We start from the raw sequence: 23,005 nt of genomic DNA on the forward strand, positions 1-23,005 counted from the left end.
GTGACAAAACTACTTTGCCAAATTGAACTGCTCAATTGATGTGTGACATTTCTACATCTGTATATGAAGTGCTACGATGCAATGGCTGCGGCTTTTTCTCAAGCCAAGTTCCGTTGTGCTTCATCTGCTTGAAACTAATTCCTGTGCGGTTAAAGTAGCAGCCCAGCATCTATAGTACACTGAGTATTGTATCGCTGCATCTGCTAACAAGATGTAAAGTGTAAACAAAAAGACGGTATGATACACCTCACGAAACGGCTCAGTCACGCCGAGTGTCTCGTGCCATATGGCATATTGAAGCTAGGTGTATGAGGATACAGCTGAACATTATATTTTAATGCACAAATATAGATTTTTCCTAAAATCTCTAATGAGACAATTTCAATAATCCACCCACTGGATCACTAGAGATCTGATGTAGAAGGAACAGAAATGAATCAGCTGAAACACACATTCTTAAGCTGGCCACACATCTAAAGATTATCTGTCCAACCAGTCAACTAGTTGATTGGTTGGAATGAAAATCTGGTAACGTATGGGAGTAACTGATGATCAGCAATTTGCTCCTAAATGCCAGAAAACCGATGAAAATGGTCGTTCAGATTAATTTGTTAAATGTTTGATCTAAACAATTTGTTCAAACAACAGTTTTTGTCCATTTTCTGGCGTTTGGGAGCAAATTGCTGATGTAATTTGCTTTCATACCTTACCAGATTTTCATTCCAACCAATCAACTAGTTGGCTGGTTGGATGTAAGTTGGTCTAGTGTGTGGCCAGCTTTACATCAGAGATTGGTTTTGGGGGAAGTACACGACCGGTACATCAGAGGTACAGCTATATGCTAACGTAATCATTAAGTCTCTTTTTAGTAGCATGACATCACTAGACACCATTTATAAACACATCATTTACAGGAGATGAAATATATATGAGTGACCATTGTTTCTATGTATAGTATTTTAGCAAAGAAAAAATATAAGGAATGTGCCTTTTTTTTAAGCAAGCCTACTGTGAGCAATGAATCTAGACAAGGTACATGGATCAGCTCAGCAATAAAGGCTGTGTATATTAATGAGATGCAGTCCTTATGAGAGAAAATCGCAAAGATTTCCTGGGCGTTCGGCTTCTGACAATAGAGAGAAACCAACTAGTACACAATTTCCATCCTTGCCTAACATCCCATCGAGGTGCTTGCAGGAGGCTGAGCTTGGGAATACTATGGTGGATAAAAGCAGGGGAGGAAGGACCCTCACTATTACTTGGTAGGGAAGGACATCTTTAAAACGATAATACTGTACATCATGCTTAAGGTCAACCTATTCATGGATGCATTTCTCCTTTAAAAATCTGCTGTTATTTTTTATCTGAGCGGTTTCTAAAATTAGGCCCATCATGTGCATTTTAATCAAGGATTTAAACCAGGGAACTTGATCAGCAAGAAAACCTGCATTGCATTGCATGAATAAGATCATATAGAAGAGCAATCAGGCACTGCATATCCTGTCTGAACTTGAATGACAAGATGATGAACTAATTTCTTTCAAGCATCTTCACATGTTCTTTTTCCCTCATTCCCTGGAATGAATCCAACATCATGACTAAAGGGAGAGCCAAGACTTACAGGGTGTATGTTGAACTTACCAGTGTTTTTACTTCCATGCCACAAGTGCCCAAGATTTTTATGGGACTATTAATGGTACAATGGAATACGAACAGATTAACCTTGAACTGAGAGGCTGAACCAAGGGGCACATTTTCTGACAAGTATGTCACTAATATATGCTAGTCTAAAGCAGCGACTGTAAGTGATATTTTGGAATGTTTGTGAAAGGCTGAACCAAAGGTCAGTGATACATGCCCCAGAAGAAGGTGCCAACAGAACAAACTGATCCAGTTACACATCTACTAGTCTAGAACATGTCACTGCAAATCTTTCTACTGCAGCATGACAGTAATAAGTGAAATGAAAACAGAAATTACTTAAAAGAAGTTTTTCTTTGTTAGGATGAGTCTTGAGTCTGTTCCATTATCGAAATAATAATGAAAAAAAAATTGAATTTATTACAACTTTTACCTGTATTTTAATAAATATCCATCTAATTAAGAAAAATAAATCAATTTAACAATAAAAATGTACAATTCATGTTTTGGGTTAGGAAACTCCATTGTCTTGTAAGGTTGTAGATCTTGTGCACACAAAGGTCAGCAGCCCTGTATTTAAGCAGCTACTATGTGTTACAAATAATTAATAAGTGAGCACCGTATTTGCTGTTGAAAGGAGATGGTATGAACAGATTATTAGATTACTTAATAAATTGTGAAGCAGAAAATATAAACATAGAAACAACAATCTTTTAAGGAATCACATTCAATTCTATGGTTTATTTATGAAGCAAGTTATAATATAACATTGTAATCCCAGTGTTTTCTAATAGAGTCAAGGATATACTGATACCTGGCCTACATACAGAGGTTGGCCAGCCAATGGGCTATAATTATCAAATGCTTGCTGCTTTTTAATTCTGTATACTGCAGACCACTGTCCTGTGATCCCGTAGGCTGCCTTTTTGTTTTCCTTACCATTAAATACTGTTCTGCAATTCCGTGTGGAAACTTTACAGCCCTGGATTTATGGAAAGGCTTACTAGGCCTGGATGGCTGCCCTGTTACATTATGTTATCACATTCATATGTCTACCTATATAAATAGATAATGATCAGTTTAAGTACTGGGAGAATACATTGATTTATTGAATACACATGATGCATGAGAAGTTGTGGAGGGTGGAACAATGGAGCTTTATAGCACTTAGACATGAGGACTAGGGCAGCATGTCAAAATCAGCCAATGGAGGCAAAGATTTGCAATTCTGTGGAGCTAACATCCTCCATTTATGCCACTAGGTGGAGCCATTCCCCTGAGTTTTGAAACATTGTGAACTGCTTCAGTGTAGACAATGTGAATTAGATGAGCATTAGAGAACTGATTTTGGTGGACTTTGGGGGCTCCATGTTTCTGAATTTTTAGTTATTCGATACAGTGCATCTGGAAAGTATTCACAGCACTTCACTTTTTCCATTTTGTTATGTTACAGCCTTATTCCAAAATGGAATAAATTCATTTTTGTCCTCAAAATTCTTCACACAATACCCCATAATGACAACATGTAAAAAGTTTTGTGCCTCGAGACAATCCTGTTTCGGAGGTCTACAAACAATTCCTTGGATGTCATGCTTGGTTTGTGCTCTGACATGCACTGTCATGTGTGGGGTCTTATATAGACAAGTGTATGCCTTTCAAAATCATGTCCAATCAACTGAATTTACCCCAGGTGGACTCCAATTAAGCTGTAGGAACATCTCAAGGTTGATCAGTGGAAACAGGATGCACCTGAGCTCAATTTTGAGCTTCATGGTGAAGGCTGTAAATACTTATGTACATGTGATTTCTTAGTGTTTTTTTTTTTTTTTTTTTTTTACTACATTTGCAAAAATCTCAAAAAAACTTTTTACACGTTGTCATTATGGGGTATTGTGTGTAGAATTTTGAGGACAAAAATAATAGACATGCAGTGTATGGGTTTCCTTATACATGCTAAGTGCACTGGGCTAGTTTAAACTAATTAGGGGTTATTTACAACAGATGGCACAGTGCAAAGTTGCTGGCCTCTATATGACCCACTGCACCTACTTTTCCCAGGAGACAGTATGGTCACACCACAATGTGCATAAAACTGCCAGTATGCCCATCAATAGTGCAATGGTTCAACTTGCACTCCAAATATAAATAACTTTCACTTGTCCTTATTTCTTTATAATAAATACTCATATATCCCTCATTAAATTAGGACCTTTCAATTTCACATTACAAAATCCCCTTCACACTGCTCTCAGCCCTGCTAGCTGTAAGACCTTCCCAAAGGAGGAGACTGATAGGAGTATTCAATATGAAACGTAAACTTCGCCGTCTATGTTGGTCGAAGTTTTCGTCGCACATCGGAGCTTTTGCCGGCGAAAAAGTATCAGGCGCGCCCCCGATTATACCCATCAATATGAAATCGTCGAAAACTGCAACCGGCAAATGTGAAATCAGCGAAAACTTCGCTGATTTTTGGGGAAATTACCCTAACACCCCCAAAAAGATGCTCTGATATGTGGGATCACTCTGGATACCCCCGATTTGCCCTGCTGAAGGTTTTTGGGGTCTCTAAACAGGCTCAATAGCTGCTAGTTTGGGGATTTGGGAAGGTGGTGAAGAATAGTATTTAGAAGGGTTTTTTTGCAGAAAGTAAGTAGTTCCAGCAAATTTTGGGTACTTGAAAATGGGGGTGAGCATATTTAAAAGTTGCTAAAGTGAAGTTTTAAAAAACTTGAAAAATCCGCCTGCCGCAAACACCTGCAATGACAAAAACACCTGGGGCATACATGGGGACCCCCCTAGATTGTAGTTCGCTAGTTTTTAATTTTGTACTCCAAATTTTTTTTTCCGCCCCCTAAATGAAAGTGTTTTTTTGGGGGGTTTCCTGAGGTTTGTTTTTTTTTACATTTTTTGACACAGTATACCTTTGGGGGACTGTCTGAAGGTTGCAGGATGGTTTCCAAAATGTTGCACCCCAAAACCCCAATTCTGCACTTTTTTTCGCCACCCATTCCTTGGTGAAATTTTTTCGCAGGTTCGAATGCAATATACTTTTCGCACCGGCGAAAAGTTTTCAAATTGAATACGGTGTAAAAGTAAAAGCGGCAAAAATGACGTCATCCGAGCGAAAACATCACAGAAACTGTGTTTTCGCTCCATATTGAATACCCCTATGAGCCTGGAAGCACAAGCTTACCACAATTGTTAGATACAGTAACAATTGTAGTACACACCTTATGTATACTCCAAGCATCTTCTTCCAGAATAATTGTGATAAAGGAAAATGTAAGCAAATGTGATGTATCATGCATTCTGGACTCCTCCTTCCCACATCTCCATACTCACTCAGGTACAGGATGGCAGGAACCCTATTGGGTATTGTTTTTTTTTTCTTACCTATATAATTTCATTATTTATTATTTTGTTATTATCATAATGATTGAGCTTTGCAATATTAAATATATTGCATTATTTTTGACAAAGCGATAGCCAGACATATCTTGAGAGGACAGGAAGTTTGCACCACCCCTTGTTTTTTATTTAAATATCATGGGCACAAAGACAAATATTGTTTTTCAATTTTCCCTGCGCTCGCCCCAATATTGGGCCCAGGTCATTATGCGTATGGCTCGCCTGTTACCAGGAACATCATTGTGCTATGGGAAATGCTGCAATCCTTGCTTACAGAACCTGAAGCAGAGAGGTAAAGGCCAGAGACAGTCCCTGGTTGTCAATATTGACCAACCATTCAATAAAAGTACTTTTTTCTTTAGGCTGGAAACAATACTCAACTATCTTAAATTATTGGCATCTATGCATAGCATCATAAATAAAAATATACCTTCATACTGTGCCTCTCTGTCATAAATAACCACCTTTCTGCTTACTTTAGGATACACTAACTATAAGGAAAGCTGCATAGAACTGGGAATACAACAAGAACATGCCCAGCATGCAAGTTGCATCACATTTCACTTGTAAATGTTGCAGATAGTCACAGACTGCAACTTGTCACTCTACTCATATACTTATATAAAGATAACATATATACAATATGTACATTATGAATAGAATACATACCTACCAACATTTCAAAATTCAATTTGTGGCACACATAGGTCATAGGTCAAACCCATGATCTGCCCAAACCACACCTGGATCCACAGAGACCATTATAGCAGAGCCGTGCCTGTTTCAGACCTGACCAAATTGGGACTGTTTAGTGGTAATACAGCGATAACTAGCAAACAAAATGGCTACTTCTATGCACTGCACAAAACAGCTCTAGGGGCATAAATACCACACAAGAATATACAGGCTACCAAAGCTGTGAAATAAAATAACAAATCAGTTAACTACAATACATACATAGGGGTTTATTTACTAAGTAGATAGATAGATAGATAGATAGATAGATAGATAGATAGATAGATAGATAGATAGATAGTGTTTATAGGGACATATGTATCATAGCTTGATGCGAGATAAAATTGCAAAATATATATCACCAACCAATCAGCTCGAAACTATCATTTTTTAAACACCGCCTACAAAATGTAAGTTAGAAGCTGATTGGTTGGTGATGTATATCTCACAATTTTATCTCACATCAAGCTTTGATACATATGCCCCATAAACTCCTAAAAGTAGAAAACAGAATAATTAATATAATGGAAACTTTTTTAAATAAAAGAGATGTAATATATCTAGATTTAGCTCACTATTGGGTCTATTTACTAAGCAGTGTTAGGAGACAGAGTGAAAAGTGATAAGAAAGTGATAAAGTGCCAGCCAATCAGCTCCCAACTGTCATCTCACAGGCTGTGTTTGAAAAATGACAGCTGGGAGCTGATTGTCTGGCACCTTATCACTGACTTATCACTTTTCACTCTGTCTCCTAACACTGCTTAGTAAATAGACCCCTTAGTGAGCTAAATTTAGATATATTAAATCTCTTTTATTTAAAAAAGTTTCCATTATGTTAATTATTCTGTTTTCTACTTTTAGGAGTTTATAAACACTATCTATCTATCTATCTATCTATCTATCTATCTATTCTTTGTAAGACAATAAAAACTGACACACCAAATAACCGTCTATATTCATTTACAAGCTATAGAAGCTGTGATGGGACATTTGAGCTAGCACCAAACACAGTGACTTATCCTGTTTGGGAATCGGGACATGGCCTCCACAACTTCTGCGTCACATTGGGGCATACTTGCCCCCTTTTTAGGCATCACTTTAGATCCTGAAAGGGTAGTCCAAGGGACAAGCAGGTGCAGGAAATGCATCATCATGGCCTCCTCACCACTTCTCTGAGGAAGTAGACAGGACCCAAGAGGGTGGTCTACTCTGAGGGGAGACCGGGAGAATTCTGTGTAGAGTCCGGGAGTCTCCCAGACATGCCACATCCTCTGGGAATGTTGCCAGTATTTATAAAGCACTAGGGTAGGCTATCCTGATTCCTGTGCCTACACTAAATACATCCCTAATTGTCATGTAGCACACTTTACTGTTGTGGTGAGCACTAGACTTGAGATTGTCCTACATAAGTCAGGACATTTGTGGTATCTGCCTAGTTTTGGTATCTTGAGGTCCAAGTAGCAAGTGCAGGAGGTGATGCACATTACATTATAATGATCCTGCTTTCACTGCTAAATGGGTGGATCCAAGAGGGCTCTTTGCTCACCTTTAAATATAGGAGAACTCAGCAAAATTGGAAGTCTCACAGACATTCCAGGAGAGTACACAAGCATGGTTGGGAGGTATGTCATACAACACATATAAATATATTACAGTTCTTCCTTGCAGGTCATATGGATAAAGGTAGCTGTGCAATCCAAAACAAGCAAAACAGTGAACATACTGTAGTTTTCTGCAACTTCTTGTGAAATGCATACAAAGAAAAACATATGTACAGTGTGAGCTGCTTTCTAAAGGAGCAGGAAACCTCAGGCAAACACGGTGCCTCCAAACCATAGTCTACTCACCATTTGCCTTTTCAGGCCCGTCCTCATTAGGTTTATTTTGATCTGAATGTAGGAAGTTTCATTATTTTTCCACGTATTCAATTACAAAAAAAGCATGCATATTTACTGCAGCTTGTATATGCCACTGGCTTTTTCATACCATCATATACTATCATTCCAGCAAGCTTGGATTTATGGGACGGCTAAATGGGCTTCAGCCTCAGGGCTACACAGTTGCAGGGACAGAATATTGGTCATGCCGCATATCATTGTTTTTACTGGTTTATTTTATGCATGAACCTTTTGTATTTTATACATGAACCTTTTGTATTGTATAAATGAATCTTTTGTATTTTATACACTTTTTTTTACAAATTACAATATAAAGATGATAAAATTATTAGTTCAAGATAGACGGAATTCCATGGGTATTTATTTTAAACTGATGCAATAATCTTGGGTGGAACCAAGGTGGGCTACAGTGTTGGGGGGGAAAAAAAGTGGCCTAGGGGGCGGAAAGTGTAAATCCAGGTCTGCAATTCAATAGGAAAATTAAAATAAGTGCTATTATTCTGAATTGCTTAAATTGCTGTAGACAGATGAATGACATTTGATACACCAGAGTAACACTGCATAGCCTACTCTCACAGAACATCTAGGAGACCTCTGGGACTCCTGGGAGAGTAATTCTCCTGCAGGGGTGCTTTCATGCCTGCAAGGTGGACATGACACCTGGCAGTTTTACCCCTGGACACCACATATACAGGGGAGTGATAAAGAAAGTAGCATCATACACCTTTCTCCCTCCTACTTGGTGATGTCAGATGTCAGGGATCTGAATTTTTGTGGACTCTGGAGAGGAACCGCTGGGCTGGGCTGGCTGGTGGCAGAGGGAGTGGAAGAAGTTATGTGGTCTGATAATGCTCCTCCTTTTTCAGTAGTTCCTATAGGGAACTCCCCAAAATGGTGCGCTGAATTGCAGTAATACAACAAACAAATAGAGTGATCCAAAAAGCGCGATTCTTTAGTATTGTGTAGATGGATATCCGTCCAGGCAAACGTATTAGCTTGAAACAGAAGAGAAAAAGATGTACAACAATTTACATCTTCAAAATCAATATATATCTGAATTTTCTGGATTTCTCCTCATGGGGCTCACCTCCCAGAAATAAAATGCATTCATATAAAGGTATCTTTCTTTCTTCACCAATGGTTATATGGAAATACCTTTATATGAATGCATTTTATTTCTGGAAGGTGAGCCCCATGAGGAGAAATCCAGAAAATTCAGATATATATTGATTTTGAAGATGTAAATTGTTGTACATCTTTTTCTCTTCTGTTTCAAGCTAATACGTTTGCCTGGACGGATATCCATCTACACAATACTAAATAATCGCGCTTTTTGGATCGCTCTATTTGTTTGTTATACTTTGATTTGGAGGTGTGGTGCGCCTAACAGTGGACTAAGCTGCGGTTTGTGGGGCGCAGGTTGCATCGATCTAACCTTTTTTCTGTGGGATATTTGAATTGCAGTAATAGCTGGTGAAAAGAACTGCGGGTTGGCAAATAGAAGTAACAAGAATGATACTCTGCAGAAGGAATGCTGACACCCGCTGGAGCAGCTGAGTGCGCACAGAAGGTGGAGAGCTGGTATCCACACAGTAAAGATGGTGATATCAGTAAGATCACACAACAGGTGGATTGCTAGCATTTGCTGGATGCTGCACAGAAGCACAGGTGTTCTCTGAAGAAAGTGCACAGCAGGTGACATTTTGGCACTTACTGAATGCTGCACAGAAGCACTGGTGATCTTTAAAGAGGCACACAGCAGGTAAGATGCTGGCATTTGCTGAATGCTGCATAGAAACACTGGTGATCTTGGAGAGAGCACACAATGGGCCTGATTCAGCAAGGATTGCAGTTGCTAATACACACGCAATTGGGTGATTGTTTCTTTCTGCGCATGCATATGCATAGCAGTGCGTGTGCTCTTTTGCAGTGACTACGCAGACCCATCACAGAGTGATTGACAGTAAGTGCCATATGTGGGTGGTGACGGAGGGGTGGTCGACGAAACGCAGACATGACAGTGTGTTTGAAAGCCGTTGCATGGAAGTGCATAAATTAGCCACTGTGATGCCGTACGCAGCTTGAGGACGTATAGCGTGCACTGAAGTTAGCAATTTCTGAGTAAGGTCAGAGCTTGTGCAAGTGTGCGTGAGGCTGCGATGGTACTCGATTGTACCAATGGTTTTGTAGTCTTGCTAAACATTATGGATGTGTGTAAGGTAAAGTGGGCGTCCTTATGCTATGCTGCGGCGCCATAGCGATCTCAATGGATTAGCATACTTTTGCAGTTGAACTGCGTGTGTAATCACTTTTGCATCTGCAATAATGATCTTTACTGAATCAGGCCCAATAGGTGAAATGCTGGTGTTTGCTGATTGCTGAACAAGGGGCACAGGTGTTCTCTGAAGAGAGTGCTCAGCAAGTGGATTGCAAGTGGAATAGCACTTAATCACACAATGAGCACAGGAAGCTTTAGAAACTGCTGAGACAAGAGCCATGTAACTGCTCGCAAGCAGGACCGTAGCTAGGGTAGTGCGGCCGGTGCCATCGAACAGGGCACCACAGGTCAGGGGGCGCTGTTTGGGCCTGTCCAATTTCTGTTTATTATAATTCTTGCTTGTAGCTTCCTCTTATTTCATCCCCAGCATCTCCTGGCCTCTCCTATCTCTTCCCTGGCCCTTCCCCATGAAGCCCTGGCCCTTTTTTTGGGTACATTATGTCCCTTTGAAAAATGAGGGGGGCGCCAATGTTCTTTCTGGCACAGGGCACCAAAAAGTCTAGTTACGGCTCTGCTCACAAATAAAGTTGTTCTGGCATTATACTGCTTCACCAGAGGAGTTTTAGTAGGGCACCCAGGATCCCTATTGGCTGCTCAAGTCAGCTGGAGGAAAAGCAGCCTCTGGTTGGAGAATCCAGAGCCAGCTGAATATAACCAACATGGTGTGCTGGGACCAATAGTCATTTAGGATCCAATATATTATTTGTGAAAAATGCCTTCAGATTTATATGGTGTGACATTCCTAAACTATTTATTTGTGACAGAAAATGTTATTTGAAGGACACATTAAATGTTGTTTTCTAGATTCAGTATTATCTGATTAAATCACAGATGAAGAAAAACCAGTGAAAACAATGACATATTCCTTTTCTTTTTCCACCTTCTTCTGACATGCACATAAAGAAGACATACGACAAATGCAGACTACACTACTACTACTGCATCCAACAAGGCCTAGTTCACCCTGAGCAAACTGAGCACAAAGCAAGGCTCCACTCACCTTTCACCTTGTCAGAGACATCATCAATAGGTTTATTTTCCACTGCTGGGAAGCAAATAATTTTTCTAGGTTTTAAAATAGCTTGAACTGGCAAATAAATAGTCAGTTATGATCCTTTACATGCTGAAAATGGGGAACACTTTTTATGCTGAGCTTTTTCTACAATTTTTCAAAAACTAGGTTACTATAGTCAAGGACAATCACCAAGCACTTCTATTGCAGTAGCAACGACCCATGGGCTGGTCTCACCACATTGTTTTACTGGCCACTGGAGGAGGCAACCTACTCCAGGTGCCATGGCTCCAGTGAACAGGACACATAGCTGCTAGGATACAGAATCCTGAATAAGATGCCAGAAGGCTTGAGGGAATACTGTGCTGCTACTGTTGGCCCTGCCATGAGAGCTGGAGTTTAGTGGACAGTCTCCGTTTTTCAGGTCCGTAACTAGGGTAGTGCGACCAGTGCCGTGGCACAGGGTACCACAGGGCAGGGGGCGCTGTTTGATCCTGTCGATTTTCCTGTTTATTATCATTCTCACTTGTAGCTTCCTCTTCTTTTATCCCCAGCATCTCCTGACCTCCCTATCTCTTCCCTGACTCTTCCCCATGAGGTCATGGCCTTTTTTCAGTTGCAGTATCTTATGTCCCTATTTAAAAAATGGGGGACGGACGGACGCCAATGCTCTCTCTGGCACATGGCACCAAAAAAGTTTAGTTACGGACATTCATTCAGTAGCTAGTATATTACTATTCTGTTATCTCACCTGTGTGCTCCCTGCCCTGGCAATGGCAATTCGTGTTACATAGACATGAGTTCACCTGCATCAATGAATAAAGTTAACTTGATACATGTTTGACTCCCTCCCTATTCAAATTCAAGTATCAAACTCACCTCTGTATCTTGCTTTGACCCATGCTCTCTTCCTATTTCTTAGTATCCTCAATGTAAAATGGTCATACCACATTCTTGTTCAAAGAATAGCAATCTATTATATAATGCTGCTCTTGTCCATCTAGCACTGACTCAGTAGTGAGCTACAGAAAAACCCAACCCATCCTTCTCCTCTCAGCTCTCACTGGCTGCCAGACAGAAAACATCCTTTACAAGCCCCACTGGAGGAAGAAGGTCACAAATTAGGCACCACCATTGCAACAATCGTTGGAGAAGGGTTTAGAGTTAGGCACTAGGGGGAGGTTTAGGCACTAAGGGGGGAGTCTTAGGTTTAGGGTGCAGGGGGCGGTTAGGTTTAGGCACTAGGGGGGAGGTTAGGTTTAGGCAGCGGGGAGGGAGTGGTAGGGAGAGGGGGGGGATTAGGACACTGACCAGCATCCCATACCCAACACATCTTTAACTCCAAGCCCCTCATTCAACCAGACAACTGGAATCATGGCTATAAATTATTTTGTGCAAATTTCAATAGTCATTGGATTGCTACAGTAACAACCACACTAGAATTTGTTAATTTTTATAATTTTTTAAATTCAATACAGCCTTTTTTTCTGCCAATCACATAACCGGCAATGACAAATATTTGTATTGCACATTGCTTAATAATTATCTGTGCAAGAGAATGGAACACTACAATATTACTGGGTCTTGGACCAGTGTGATGTATATCCAAGGCATGGGCATAGCTATCATAGGTGCAAGGGGTGCATTTGCTATGGGGCCCAGAGCTGATGGGGGCCCATCTTTCTTGTCAAAGGTACATGTGTTATATACATTTTTCACCATGGGGTGGTACGTAGAGGCCCTTTCAAACTTTCGCTATGGGGCCTTCAAATACCTATGCCCTTGATCCAAGGCATGCCCTAGTATGGATGATTGTGTTGTAGCCCATACGCTAAGAGGCACAATGCCACCTACAGTAACCACAGATCATACTGATATTTGATGGTTGGTGCCTTGATTGTACTTAATGTGCACACTGTACACAAATTAATATATGGTTAGATCAATCAGATATACAAGGGTGAAAAATTATCTGCACTCCTTTCATAAAAGACAAATACATTATATTTCGACATAATCTCCCTGCTTTTCAATACATTTTGTCCATCGGTCAACAAGCTTTCGTATTCCCTCATTAAAAAATGTTTTAGGCTATGATGCGAGCCACGAATGCACCGCTGTCTTCACATCTTCATCGGATGTGAATCTTCGTTCTCTTAGGGCTTCTTGCAGGGTATCAAACAGGTGATGGGGCAAGATCAGGACTATAGGGAGGATTCATTAACACCTCAAAATGAAGTTTTTGGAGTGTCGACAGTATGAACAGCGGTGTGCGGACGAGCATTGTCATGCAACAACACAACACCCTTGGATAGCAGTTCTCTGCATTTTGCTTGATTTTAGGCTTCATCCCTTCAGTGATCAACTCACTGTAACGAGCACTGTTGATCGTTGAACCTTTTTCTTGATAATGTTCCAAATCTGGCCCTTGAAAATCCCAGAAAACTGTAAGCATCAATTTTCCAGCTGATGGTTGACTTTTGAACTTTTTCTTGGTTGGCAATTGAGGATGTTTCAATTCCATACTCTACCGTTTACTCTCAGGTTCATAGTGATGAATCCACACCTCGTCAACTGTAATGATTCTTTTTAAGAAACTTTCATCTTCCTTAGAGTATTGGTCCAAATTTTGTTTGCAGGTGTCCAAATGCTTCAGTTTGTGCTCCTCCATGAGTTTTGGTACTCATCTCACACAACCCTTTCGAATCCCAAGTCTGTTGTGGATTATTGCATAGGCAGAGCCATGGCTGCTTTGCAAATGATTTGCAACATAATCCACTGTCACTCGTCTATCCAACAGAATCAGTTCACGCACATGCTCAATGTTCTCATCAGCCATGGACGTGGATGGGTGTCCTGCTCCTTCTTCATGGCTGACACTTGTGTGACCTTCTTTGAACTTCTGTATCCATTCATATACACTTCTTACTGACAAATCACTTTCTCCATACTGTGCACAAGTCTTTGATAAATATCGGCACCAGATGCACCCTCATACCACAAAAAAACAAATCACTGCATGCTGCTCTTCTTTCATGCAAATCACAAGTGGGGCTGCCATTTTTTCTTACACTGCAGTCACAAATGAACCGATGTAACATGTTCAAACCTGCACAGCAGTGACTGGGGAGACAGCGGCCTAGTATGGAAAGCGTTGATAAGACAGTTCGGCCAACAGAAGTTTTCATATAACTGGAGTGCGGATCATTTTTGACTCACCCTCATATCTCATATCTCTGGAGTTCCAAAAGTTAATGTCTTTTATATTCCAAATTTTAAGTCTTTAAAAAAGATGTCTTATTAAAAAAAAAGTCAAACTGTAATTCTGCAGGTAAAGTTATCAATATCATTATTTTTTTCTAATTTATCTAATTTTCTACCTATTTATTGTTCAAATTATAATTTTTAGATATTACATAAATCAGGGTCAGCGACCCGGCACCAAAATGAATTTTTGATTGTCAGAAATACTATCCAATTCTAAAAAAATAATTTCTGTATTAAATATAAAGATTTTTTTTTTCTTTGACATATCCCTCTATGAACCAAAGATGATACTGATGATCTAATGCCTGTAATGTTTTCAAGCTGACACAGACTAATGCATGTGGACACTAGATCACATTTCATGCAAGGTAGGAGGTGATATGTATTAACAGGATGTACAAGCAGCCTGCACACAAAGTCCTGCACACGATGCCAGCAGGGTTGTGTTCATTTATTATTTTATTATTTATGTATTACCAGTTATTTATATAGTGAACACATATTCCACAGTGCTTTACAGAGAATATTTGGCCATTCACATCAGTCCCTGCCCCAGTGGGGCTTACAATCTGTATTACCTACCACATGAGCACACTAGGGTTACTTTGTGTTGGGAGCCAATTAACCTGCCAGCATATATTTGGAGTGTGGGAGGAAACCCATGCAAGCACAGGGAGAATATACAAACTCCGCACAGGTAGGGCCGTGGTGGGAGTCGAACCCATGATCTCAGTGCTGTGAGGCAGTAATGCTAACCATTACACCGTCTGTGCTGCCCCAATTAGTGTCCAGCTGAATTGACCATATATAGTATTCAATTCAATAACTATGGCTAAAGTTTTGTTAAAATATGAGTCTATTAAATATTTTTGAAAGGGTGAAAGCTTCACAGAACTGAAGATGTCTCTGATATGTGTTTTGGGGATCACCACTTTAGGTTTTAAAGCTGTCATTTAAGGACTTACATGCACATACATTGTAACAATGAGAGATAAAGGTAGAGACAAAGCATTTTACCTCCCTGAGCTTAGTGTTTGATGTAGATAATTAGCATTCCCATACTGTACTGATATTGGCCTCTCCTGTATTAATATACTGTAGCCCTGATAAAAGTGATCTATTGCTAGATGGCAAGTCAGTGATCTATTTCTGCAGTGATACCTGGATCGCCTCATATGTGGATCAGATGCTCTGTTGCTGATGATTGTCATATCTGTGCTCTGGATTATCTGTATGCTCTATTTAAACAAAAGTTGCACATTGCATTAGATTTAATTCTACAGGTACTTTTTGCAGCTACTTTGTGGTCACATTTCAGCAACCAATTCTAAACTATTTATAGGTATCATACAAGCGCAAGAAATTTGATAGGTTTCTTCAATAAGAACAATGCGTTTTTATGCAGATTTCCATTTGGTTTTGCAAACCATCTGTTGAATCTCTGAAGCGTTTGTACGGATCTCTGGTCACAAAATTGGCACTATGGTTTGCAATCTGCAGCTTGTTGATGTGCAGTGATAAACTTAGCACACTTTAAGAAAATGCTTAAAAATGAGCATCTAAATTTGCAGTTACAGTAGGAAGACACTTTCTTTGATGCATCCCTCTGCCAGGGGTCATGTAAGTCTATCCTTGCCGTGCTCATTAAATACGGTCACTACAGAGATTTTCTTTTATTGTACACAAAGTTTTGTTATATTCTGTATTTATATTCTGTATTCCTGTAATTTTGTTAGATATGCTGCATTGTAGCAAAATCAGGGTTACATTTCTATGATACTTACCGATTTCTAAAAATGTGTGCATATCCTCTTGTAGATGTGTGGTAGCACTTGTAATAGACATTACTTTGATGAGTATAATTATCTCTCACAATTTTATCTCTCTCCCAGTTTAATGTATACATGCAATTAAACTAATATAGTGCAAGTAACTGTCAGCTGTAGATATCCCGCAGACACCCAGTACAATTAAAGATTAAAAAGAGGGCAGCAAAAATTTTAAATATGGGTAATTAGGATGGCCTGTTGGAAAGAGACAGCTAGATAGCCAATGAAAAATCACTCCACATATTTTCTATGAATTTATTTATTATAATAAATGATCATTCGAGAGCATTGTTTATAACTTTAGTTACATTTTTATTTGTTCACTCAATATTGAAACATTACGGTATCGTATTTTCCTCTCTCAACCTATTCAACATCTATTATTATTGAAAGAAGTATTTTTTCAGTATCATGTTCTGAACTCACCAGTCATCTCCTTTATAAAACAGTAGCCTGATATATGTTGGCATAAACACAGGTCATACCGCCTTTCCAGCATAACGTGGTGACTGATATGACTGCTGGTGTGCCGTGCTAAGAATTAACTAGTTTAGCACCAGTCTACTGTGTCTCCACCTGTCAGTCATACATTCCAGACTTTCTAATTTATGTAGTGCTAGGTGTTAAATACTTTAGCGAGCATATATTACTCAACGTAGACTTGGCCTAGTTCGGACACTAATTGGACATGTAATTTATTATATAGTATTTTTTAATCTTCCAGATTTACATTATTGCATGACAAAACTGTTCTCTTTAAATTAAAGTGTCTGGATCACAGAACGTGACACATCAAACAGTGAGATAAAGTGATTAATCAGTAGATTCTCTTCTATATTAAGACAACTGTCACTTGAATTACACCAACAAAAATGCTTTCATGTCTCTGCCATTTCCCAGATGGGATTATTATGCTTGCATCATATGTTACATGTAAGCATGTGGTGCTAAACTTCTATTTTATCTACTGTTGTAGAAAATCTAACAGGTGTCTAACGCAAAATCATTATGAATGATACTGTATGGGGTTTGTTAACATACTAATTATCCAACAATGCTGTTCATAGAAGCGCTAATGCTATTGTTTTCTTGGAACTCAGGTCATCCACATATCTAGATACTTCTACTTTAAAGCTGTACTACCACCTAGAAAAATATTTTGCTAACACAGCCCTTCCCCTCTCTGAGGCTCCGAGGGGATGTAACATTTTGGTCCCAGGGCTCCTCCATTTGTCTAACAGCCCTAGGCTATGTTAATGACTGGACTTTAGCAGAGCAGAGCTCAGATGAATGGGTGCCACTCACATGCACGAATGCCCCCTGCATGACAAGCTCAGGCTGGCCTCCATGACACGTGGCTATACTCCAGAGTCACGAGGCAACCAGTATCATGCAGGCACTGAAGGCACATACACTGTCCTGGTCCCCATCAACCCAATGTTGGGAAGCATGTATTTCCTTGGGAGGCATGTAAAAACCTGTGGAGCTGATGATGCCGTGGGTTTCTTATTTTGTATGTTACTTTTGTATACTGTATTTCGTGTCCTGATGTCTTTGTATTTCCGGATTATGTATCACACCTTTGTGTATTGCTTATATCGCCCATTGTAACTTAGGTAGTGCAGCCTAAATGGCTGCCTTGCCTGGTATACCTGTGGTAGGGATAAACATGTAAAATGAATAATCGTTGGAATCGCCAATTATGTGGGTGTCCTGTGTCACATATTTCATATTTTGCAATCATTCACTGTAACTATTGTAGTGCACCCAAAATGGTTGCCTGTAATATAGTTTACATACTGCAAATGTAAAGCGCTTTGAGACCTATTAGACAAAGCCCTAAATAAACAAATACATATTATTATTATTATTATTATTATTATTATCATCATTATTATTATTATCATTATTATTATATAGGATATTTTATTCTGCTAGTTTGTGTTACTTGAATTTTATGTGGAAAAACTTATTGACTCAATTTTACAAGGGCCTGATTCTGCAAGGATCGTAATTGCAAAGCTGCACGCAGGCTATAGATATATGATGTATGCACGCAGGCAGCTTTGCAATTGTAAACCTTGTAGATATGGTAATGCAGCAGGAGGCATCAAGCCCCCTGTGCATTACTTATCTGAGCTGCATTGCCCAATGCAGCATCGGATAAGTTGCGTAACATTGTCTGGCTAAGGTGACCCATGGGGTCCCACAGCTAGCCGCTGCGGTTTACAGGACGAGGCCAGGAAATCTCCATCAGCCGATGGCGATCCTGGCTTCTTCCCTCCCCCACAACGGCGGCGACACAACACATATTGCCTCCCCCTCCCCTCCACAAATGGCAGCAGACTGTCAATCACTGACAGTCTGCTGCCAGTCTACGAGCGAGTTAGCAGGACACATTCTGCACACTCGCAGAATTGGTCCTGCACCTGCGCAGATTCCCAAACATTGGGAATCTGCATTCAGCAGTGCAAGCTGAATCAGGCCCTCCATTTTTTACAAATTGGGGAACAGCCTGTAGCCTAAAAAAAAAAAAGAAATTGGCTAACAGTAATAATGTTAATTATTATCCCAAAGAAAAATATTTTTATCTTTAAAAATGCTGCAAATGGCTGATTTGTGCATTTTAAAAAAATAAATAAATACATTTAAAAAAAGAGTGATGTTTTGGCATAATTTTAAGACTATTTAAAAAAAAAAGAATGATCAAAAGCAATTATTTTTCTTTTAAATAGTGTCATTATATTTGGGGTGCATAAATTGACACAAAAAATAGTTTTTTTTGGTAATTTGAGGCTTTTTTTTTATCAACCTATAATGACTTGTAATTATTGGACTAATTAAGCTAATTGAAAACTTCCATTAGTCATTGGGGGGAGGGGAGGTGTCCAAGGGGTTCTGAAGCAAGTCACAACATTTTTAACTTAAAATATGGATTCTTTGCAACTGCTCTGAAACTGCTCAGTAAAAAACCTTTCACTGCAGAAAAAAACAAAACCTTGACCCAAATGAATGCCAAAATCCTCATGTCTGTGGGAAAAACCTCTTGAATACTGTATACCCCTTTAATATATTTTAGGTCAAGAATCTGACAAGTTTCTTGTGGAAGTATAACAATTTTAGCAGGAATAGTAGCATTGGTGGTAAATAGAACATATCTAATAGAAGAGAAGAGACAGATGATCGCTGTACAGTGTTCTGAGAAATAACTGTCCGACATTATTAGATTATTCTGCAATATCTCTTAAAATGATGTCTGCAAGACACGTCGCATTTGGAAGTCATCAAATATTTCCCTTGGACCATGCACAAATATCATGGAACTAAATGTAGATTTTTATAAGTATGCAGAGTTTTATACAACTCTGTGGTTGGACCTTCCCTATTTGTATGCTCAGTTTCATAGACGCCATCATTATCAGTGCACACCTGCCCTTGGTGTAAAAGATCCATCTGAGAACAAGTGTGTTTACATGTAGACACAACTCTTCATAGCCCGCAATCCGGCGAGAAGCCCTTGACATTACTTCCGCTAAACATTGCCTATGTACAAATGCCCAGTCACCCAGTTATGCCCCTTCAGTGGAGATGTGACTTTGTTGCGTACAACTTAGCATCGCCCATAGTTGCATACACTTGGCTAAGGAACATGTGCAGTGCGAAAACATACAAGACACAACTGCAAAATGGATTTGTGGGCAACTTTCCATCCATATTATGTGTAATGTCTTTAGTAAACCTGTGACCGCCAGACATGGGGTAGGATGTCTCAAATATGAAGAGAATATAAAACCTCAGAAAATTACAGGTTTACCGCAATAGATATGGACCTTAATATGTATCAAAAGGTTTGCAGCAAGTATCAGAGATATCTGCCTTGGACACGCAGCACAGCAGCCCCCTTAGGAATATATAGGGCTATGATGTGCCCGCATGCAGCAAACTCCGGAAAGCATAATTTTCCGGAGCTTGAGCCCGATGGGTAAATAACACATAGATGATGTTGCCATGGGCTTCTTTTTACAAAAAAAAGAGCGGCTAGTGCATGCACAGGCCGATGGCAGCGTCTGTGCATAGGGATTCCCAGGTCATAAACCTGTAAGGCTTCTCATCGCTGGGACAGCGCTGTATCAGTAGAGCTGTCCTGGTGGTTCTGTGACCCTAAATACCAGTGCTAAAAAACTCCACTATGCAGGCGATTGTAGCCATGATATATTGCAATCAAATTGCAATAGTCGACATCCATTGACCAATTGGTCTATCACCATTGGAAATTCACAAGATACCTTAATAATTAATCTTGATTAACACTTCATGTATAATATTTAAATATATACAGTATGATGATTTATTCATCTAGCCACTAAAAAGATTTTGAATGTGCCTTTTTCATTTCATTCCACATGCAATGCATTAAGGGCCTGATTCAGACCTGCTCGTGAAAGATGCAGTGCCCGTGCGCAAGCCTGTCATTGCAATCGGGAAGCGATCGCACATTAAGCTCAGACGGCTCGTAAGATTGAGTGACAGGACGAGCAGTTTGTGGGTGGTAATGGGGGAAGGTCAATGAAAATGGGGGTGTGGATGTGTGAACGCAGGCGTGCCTGAGCGTTCTAACAGCGTTTCATGGGCGTGCATAATTAACATGGAGCGTCATTGTACACGTCACCTGGTTGTATTTCACACTGCAGCAATCGCAGTGCTTGCGGTGGGGTAGGGTCAACCACAAGTGCTGCGAATGGCTCCGATGGCACTCGATGTTACTGATATTGTATACACCCAGGAGATGATGTGTGCTGTGAAGGGAAAGGGGGCATCATAAGACTGGCTTATGATCGCACTGCCGTCGCATGCTAAGACATAGTGGGCGTACTAATGTCTTACCATGAGATTGCAGCCTATGCATATATTAGCAGCTGAGCGGCTGCGTACGAACGCATCTAGCGAGCGGGTATGAATCGAGCCCTAAGTCCATTCTATACGCATTGTATTCAGTCCTCTCGTTAAAAAGTGTGTACAGTGTGCTCTATGGGCAGTGTGTACAATTCATTGCCGCATGTCCGATAGCCAGGGATTGTGCATTCAAAAAACAATAAAGTTTTTATTTTTTTAAGAAATAATGCCGCGAGTACCTTTGGGAGGAATTTGACTAGCTCATGCGCAATATGCATGCAAGCATCGGGGAGAGCGCATTTCTCTGAAAAGGCTGAAGCAGGTCCTGACAAATAATGCCCGGAGCCTGCCGCTTCATACATCTCCCCCTCAGTAGGTAATATTATGAAGTGTATTCTGTTCATCATTGCAGCCCACCATCATAGAATCATACGGAAATTAAAACAAATGGGAAAAATGTTTGCTTAGGGCTCCTCCTTATTCCTACAATGTTATTTTATTTGGAAAACTGATAAAGTTTATTTTATTATCTCTTCATTGACGTTTGTTTTACAGTTTGATACAATGTATTGTATGTATCTTTATTCTCCCTGCATTCTGTATTTATCATTATGAATGAAAATCTGCTTACAGAAACCAAAATATGAAGTTTAATAAAGCAACACAATTATCACGTGCACTGACCTTCTGCAGCTGGTGGTAGAAGTGCATTGTTCTCTTTAAATTTTCCTTCTGTAACACATACAGTAATAAGAAATACACAGCTGTTATTTACAAGCTATACATGTAATATTTAGATGCCACGAAATACAACAAAGTACTCATTCATATCCCACAGTTGTTATCCCTATGGCAGCTCTGAAATTATAGGACTAGTACAGCACCTCCATAGAAATATTATTACATGCCCACTTTCATTCATTGAACTATACATTAAACTATTGTATACAGTATCATGTCCTCTCCTACATAACCAGCACACCTTTCTGTGCATACAAATGATGGAAAGGGGGTGTGCCGTTCAACGGTGCCACCAGCGGCCAGGGGGCACTTGCCAGTGGCTGCCTGATACATAGAGACTGCTGTGGCTCCTGCTCAGCAGCCACAGCAGTCTCCCACTGCAGCTCAGCACACGCTGTGTGCTAGGCTGCTGTGAGGGAGGGGGGGGTGGCGTCGGACCCGGGCCCCCGCCGGGCCCCTCAGGAAGCCCGGGCCCAGGTAATTTGTACCCACCCCCTTCCCTCTCGGCGCCCCTGTAGGACTCCCTCCATTTGTAATAAAGTACAAATAGAAATGAGTTTGAGTAATCTGGGCACCGCTTGGCCCACTGGGTCCAAGGCAGGAGACCAGGGGCCAAATGTAATAGGGTGAGAGATTAGAAAATGTGAGTTTAGCAGCAAAACTCTCACCCTAATACATTGATCGAGTTGTATTTTCAAAACAGGAAACACCTGGATGAGAGTTTAAATCTTGAGAGTTTTTTGAGTCTGAAAAACATGCGTTTCCATGTTCTGTGACTTTATTACATTGGCTGAGTTAAAAATGGGACAGTTTTCTCTCACATTTTCTAAACTCTCACCCTATTAAATTTGGCCCTAGGTTATCTAATGGATAATCCGGTTATGATGATGTTAGAGATTCACTGAGCAGTTCACACATGAATGAGCCGTCTCAAATATGTTTCATCTTAACATTGTAGCTCTGTTATTGGCAATGGGGAAACACAGATTCTCAACCACAAACAGCAAACTCTGAGCCCAATTCAGCAGTACATGCTAGTGCACTGCTGATCGCAGAATGCCAATTATGGGGAATCTACGCATGCAGGGGTGCCGAGAGGGGGGTGGGGAGTGGGTACTATTTACCCGTGTCCGGGCTTCCTGAGGGGTCCGGCAGGTGCCCGGGCAGCAGCCACAGCAGCAGCCAGAGGAGTCTCCTATGCCTTTGGGTGGGGAGGCAGAGCGTCTCGCAGCGCTGCAAAAGTGTATTGTGGTTTTTTTTTGTTCATGGGGTCGTGGCCACACATCCCGCTATTAGGCCACGC

At 40.3% G+C, this 23,005-nt stretch overlaps 1 protein-coding gene across 9 annotated transcripts in view; it reads right to left on the bottom strand.

Moving 5' to 3' along the window:
- Positions 1 to 23,005, bottom strand: part of MYBPC1 (myosin binding protein C1) — a 125,161-nt gene that overhangs the window by 86,571 nt on the left and 15,585 nt on the right. For 5 of the 9 annotated variants that reach the window (XM_088467849.1, XM_088467848.1, XM_088467841.1 and 2 more), the window contains exons 3-5: positions 21,646 to 21,693; positions 10,961 to 11,005; positions 7,632 to 7,673 (exon numbers count right to left, since the gene is read on the bottom strand). In XM_088467849.1, the coding sequence (XP_088323975.1) occupies positions 7,632 to 7,673; positions 10,961 to 11,005; positions 21,646 to 21,693 (135 nt within the window). The remainder of the gene's footprint in view (positions 1 to 7,631; positions 7,674 to 10,960; positions 11,006 to 21,645; positions 21,694 to 23,005) is intronic. The other 4 variants (XM_088467847.1, XM_088467846.1, XM_088467844.1 and 1 more) reach the window with 2 other exon arrangements.

The sequence above is a fragment of the Taudactylus pleione genome, unplaced genomic scaffold, assembly GCF_031769625.1.
Source record: "Taudactylus pleione unplaced genomic scaffold, aTauple2 ptg000077l, whole genome shotgun sequence".
In the NCBI taxonomy this organism is placed as follows: Eukaryota; Metazoa; Chordata; class Amphibia; order Anura; family Myobatrachidae; genus Taudactylus; species Taudactylus pleione.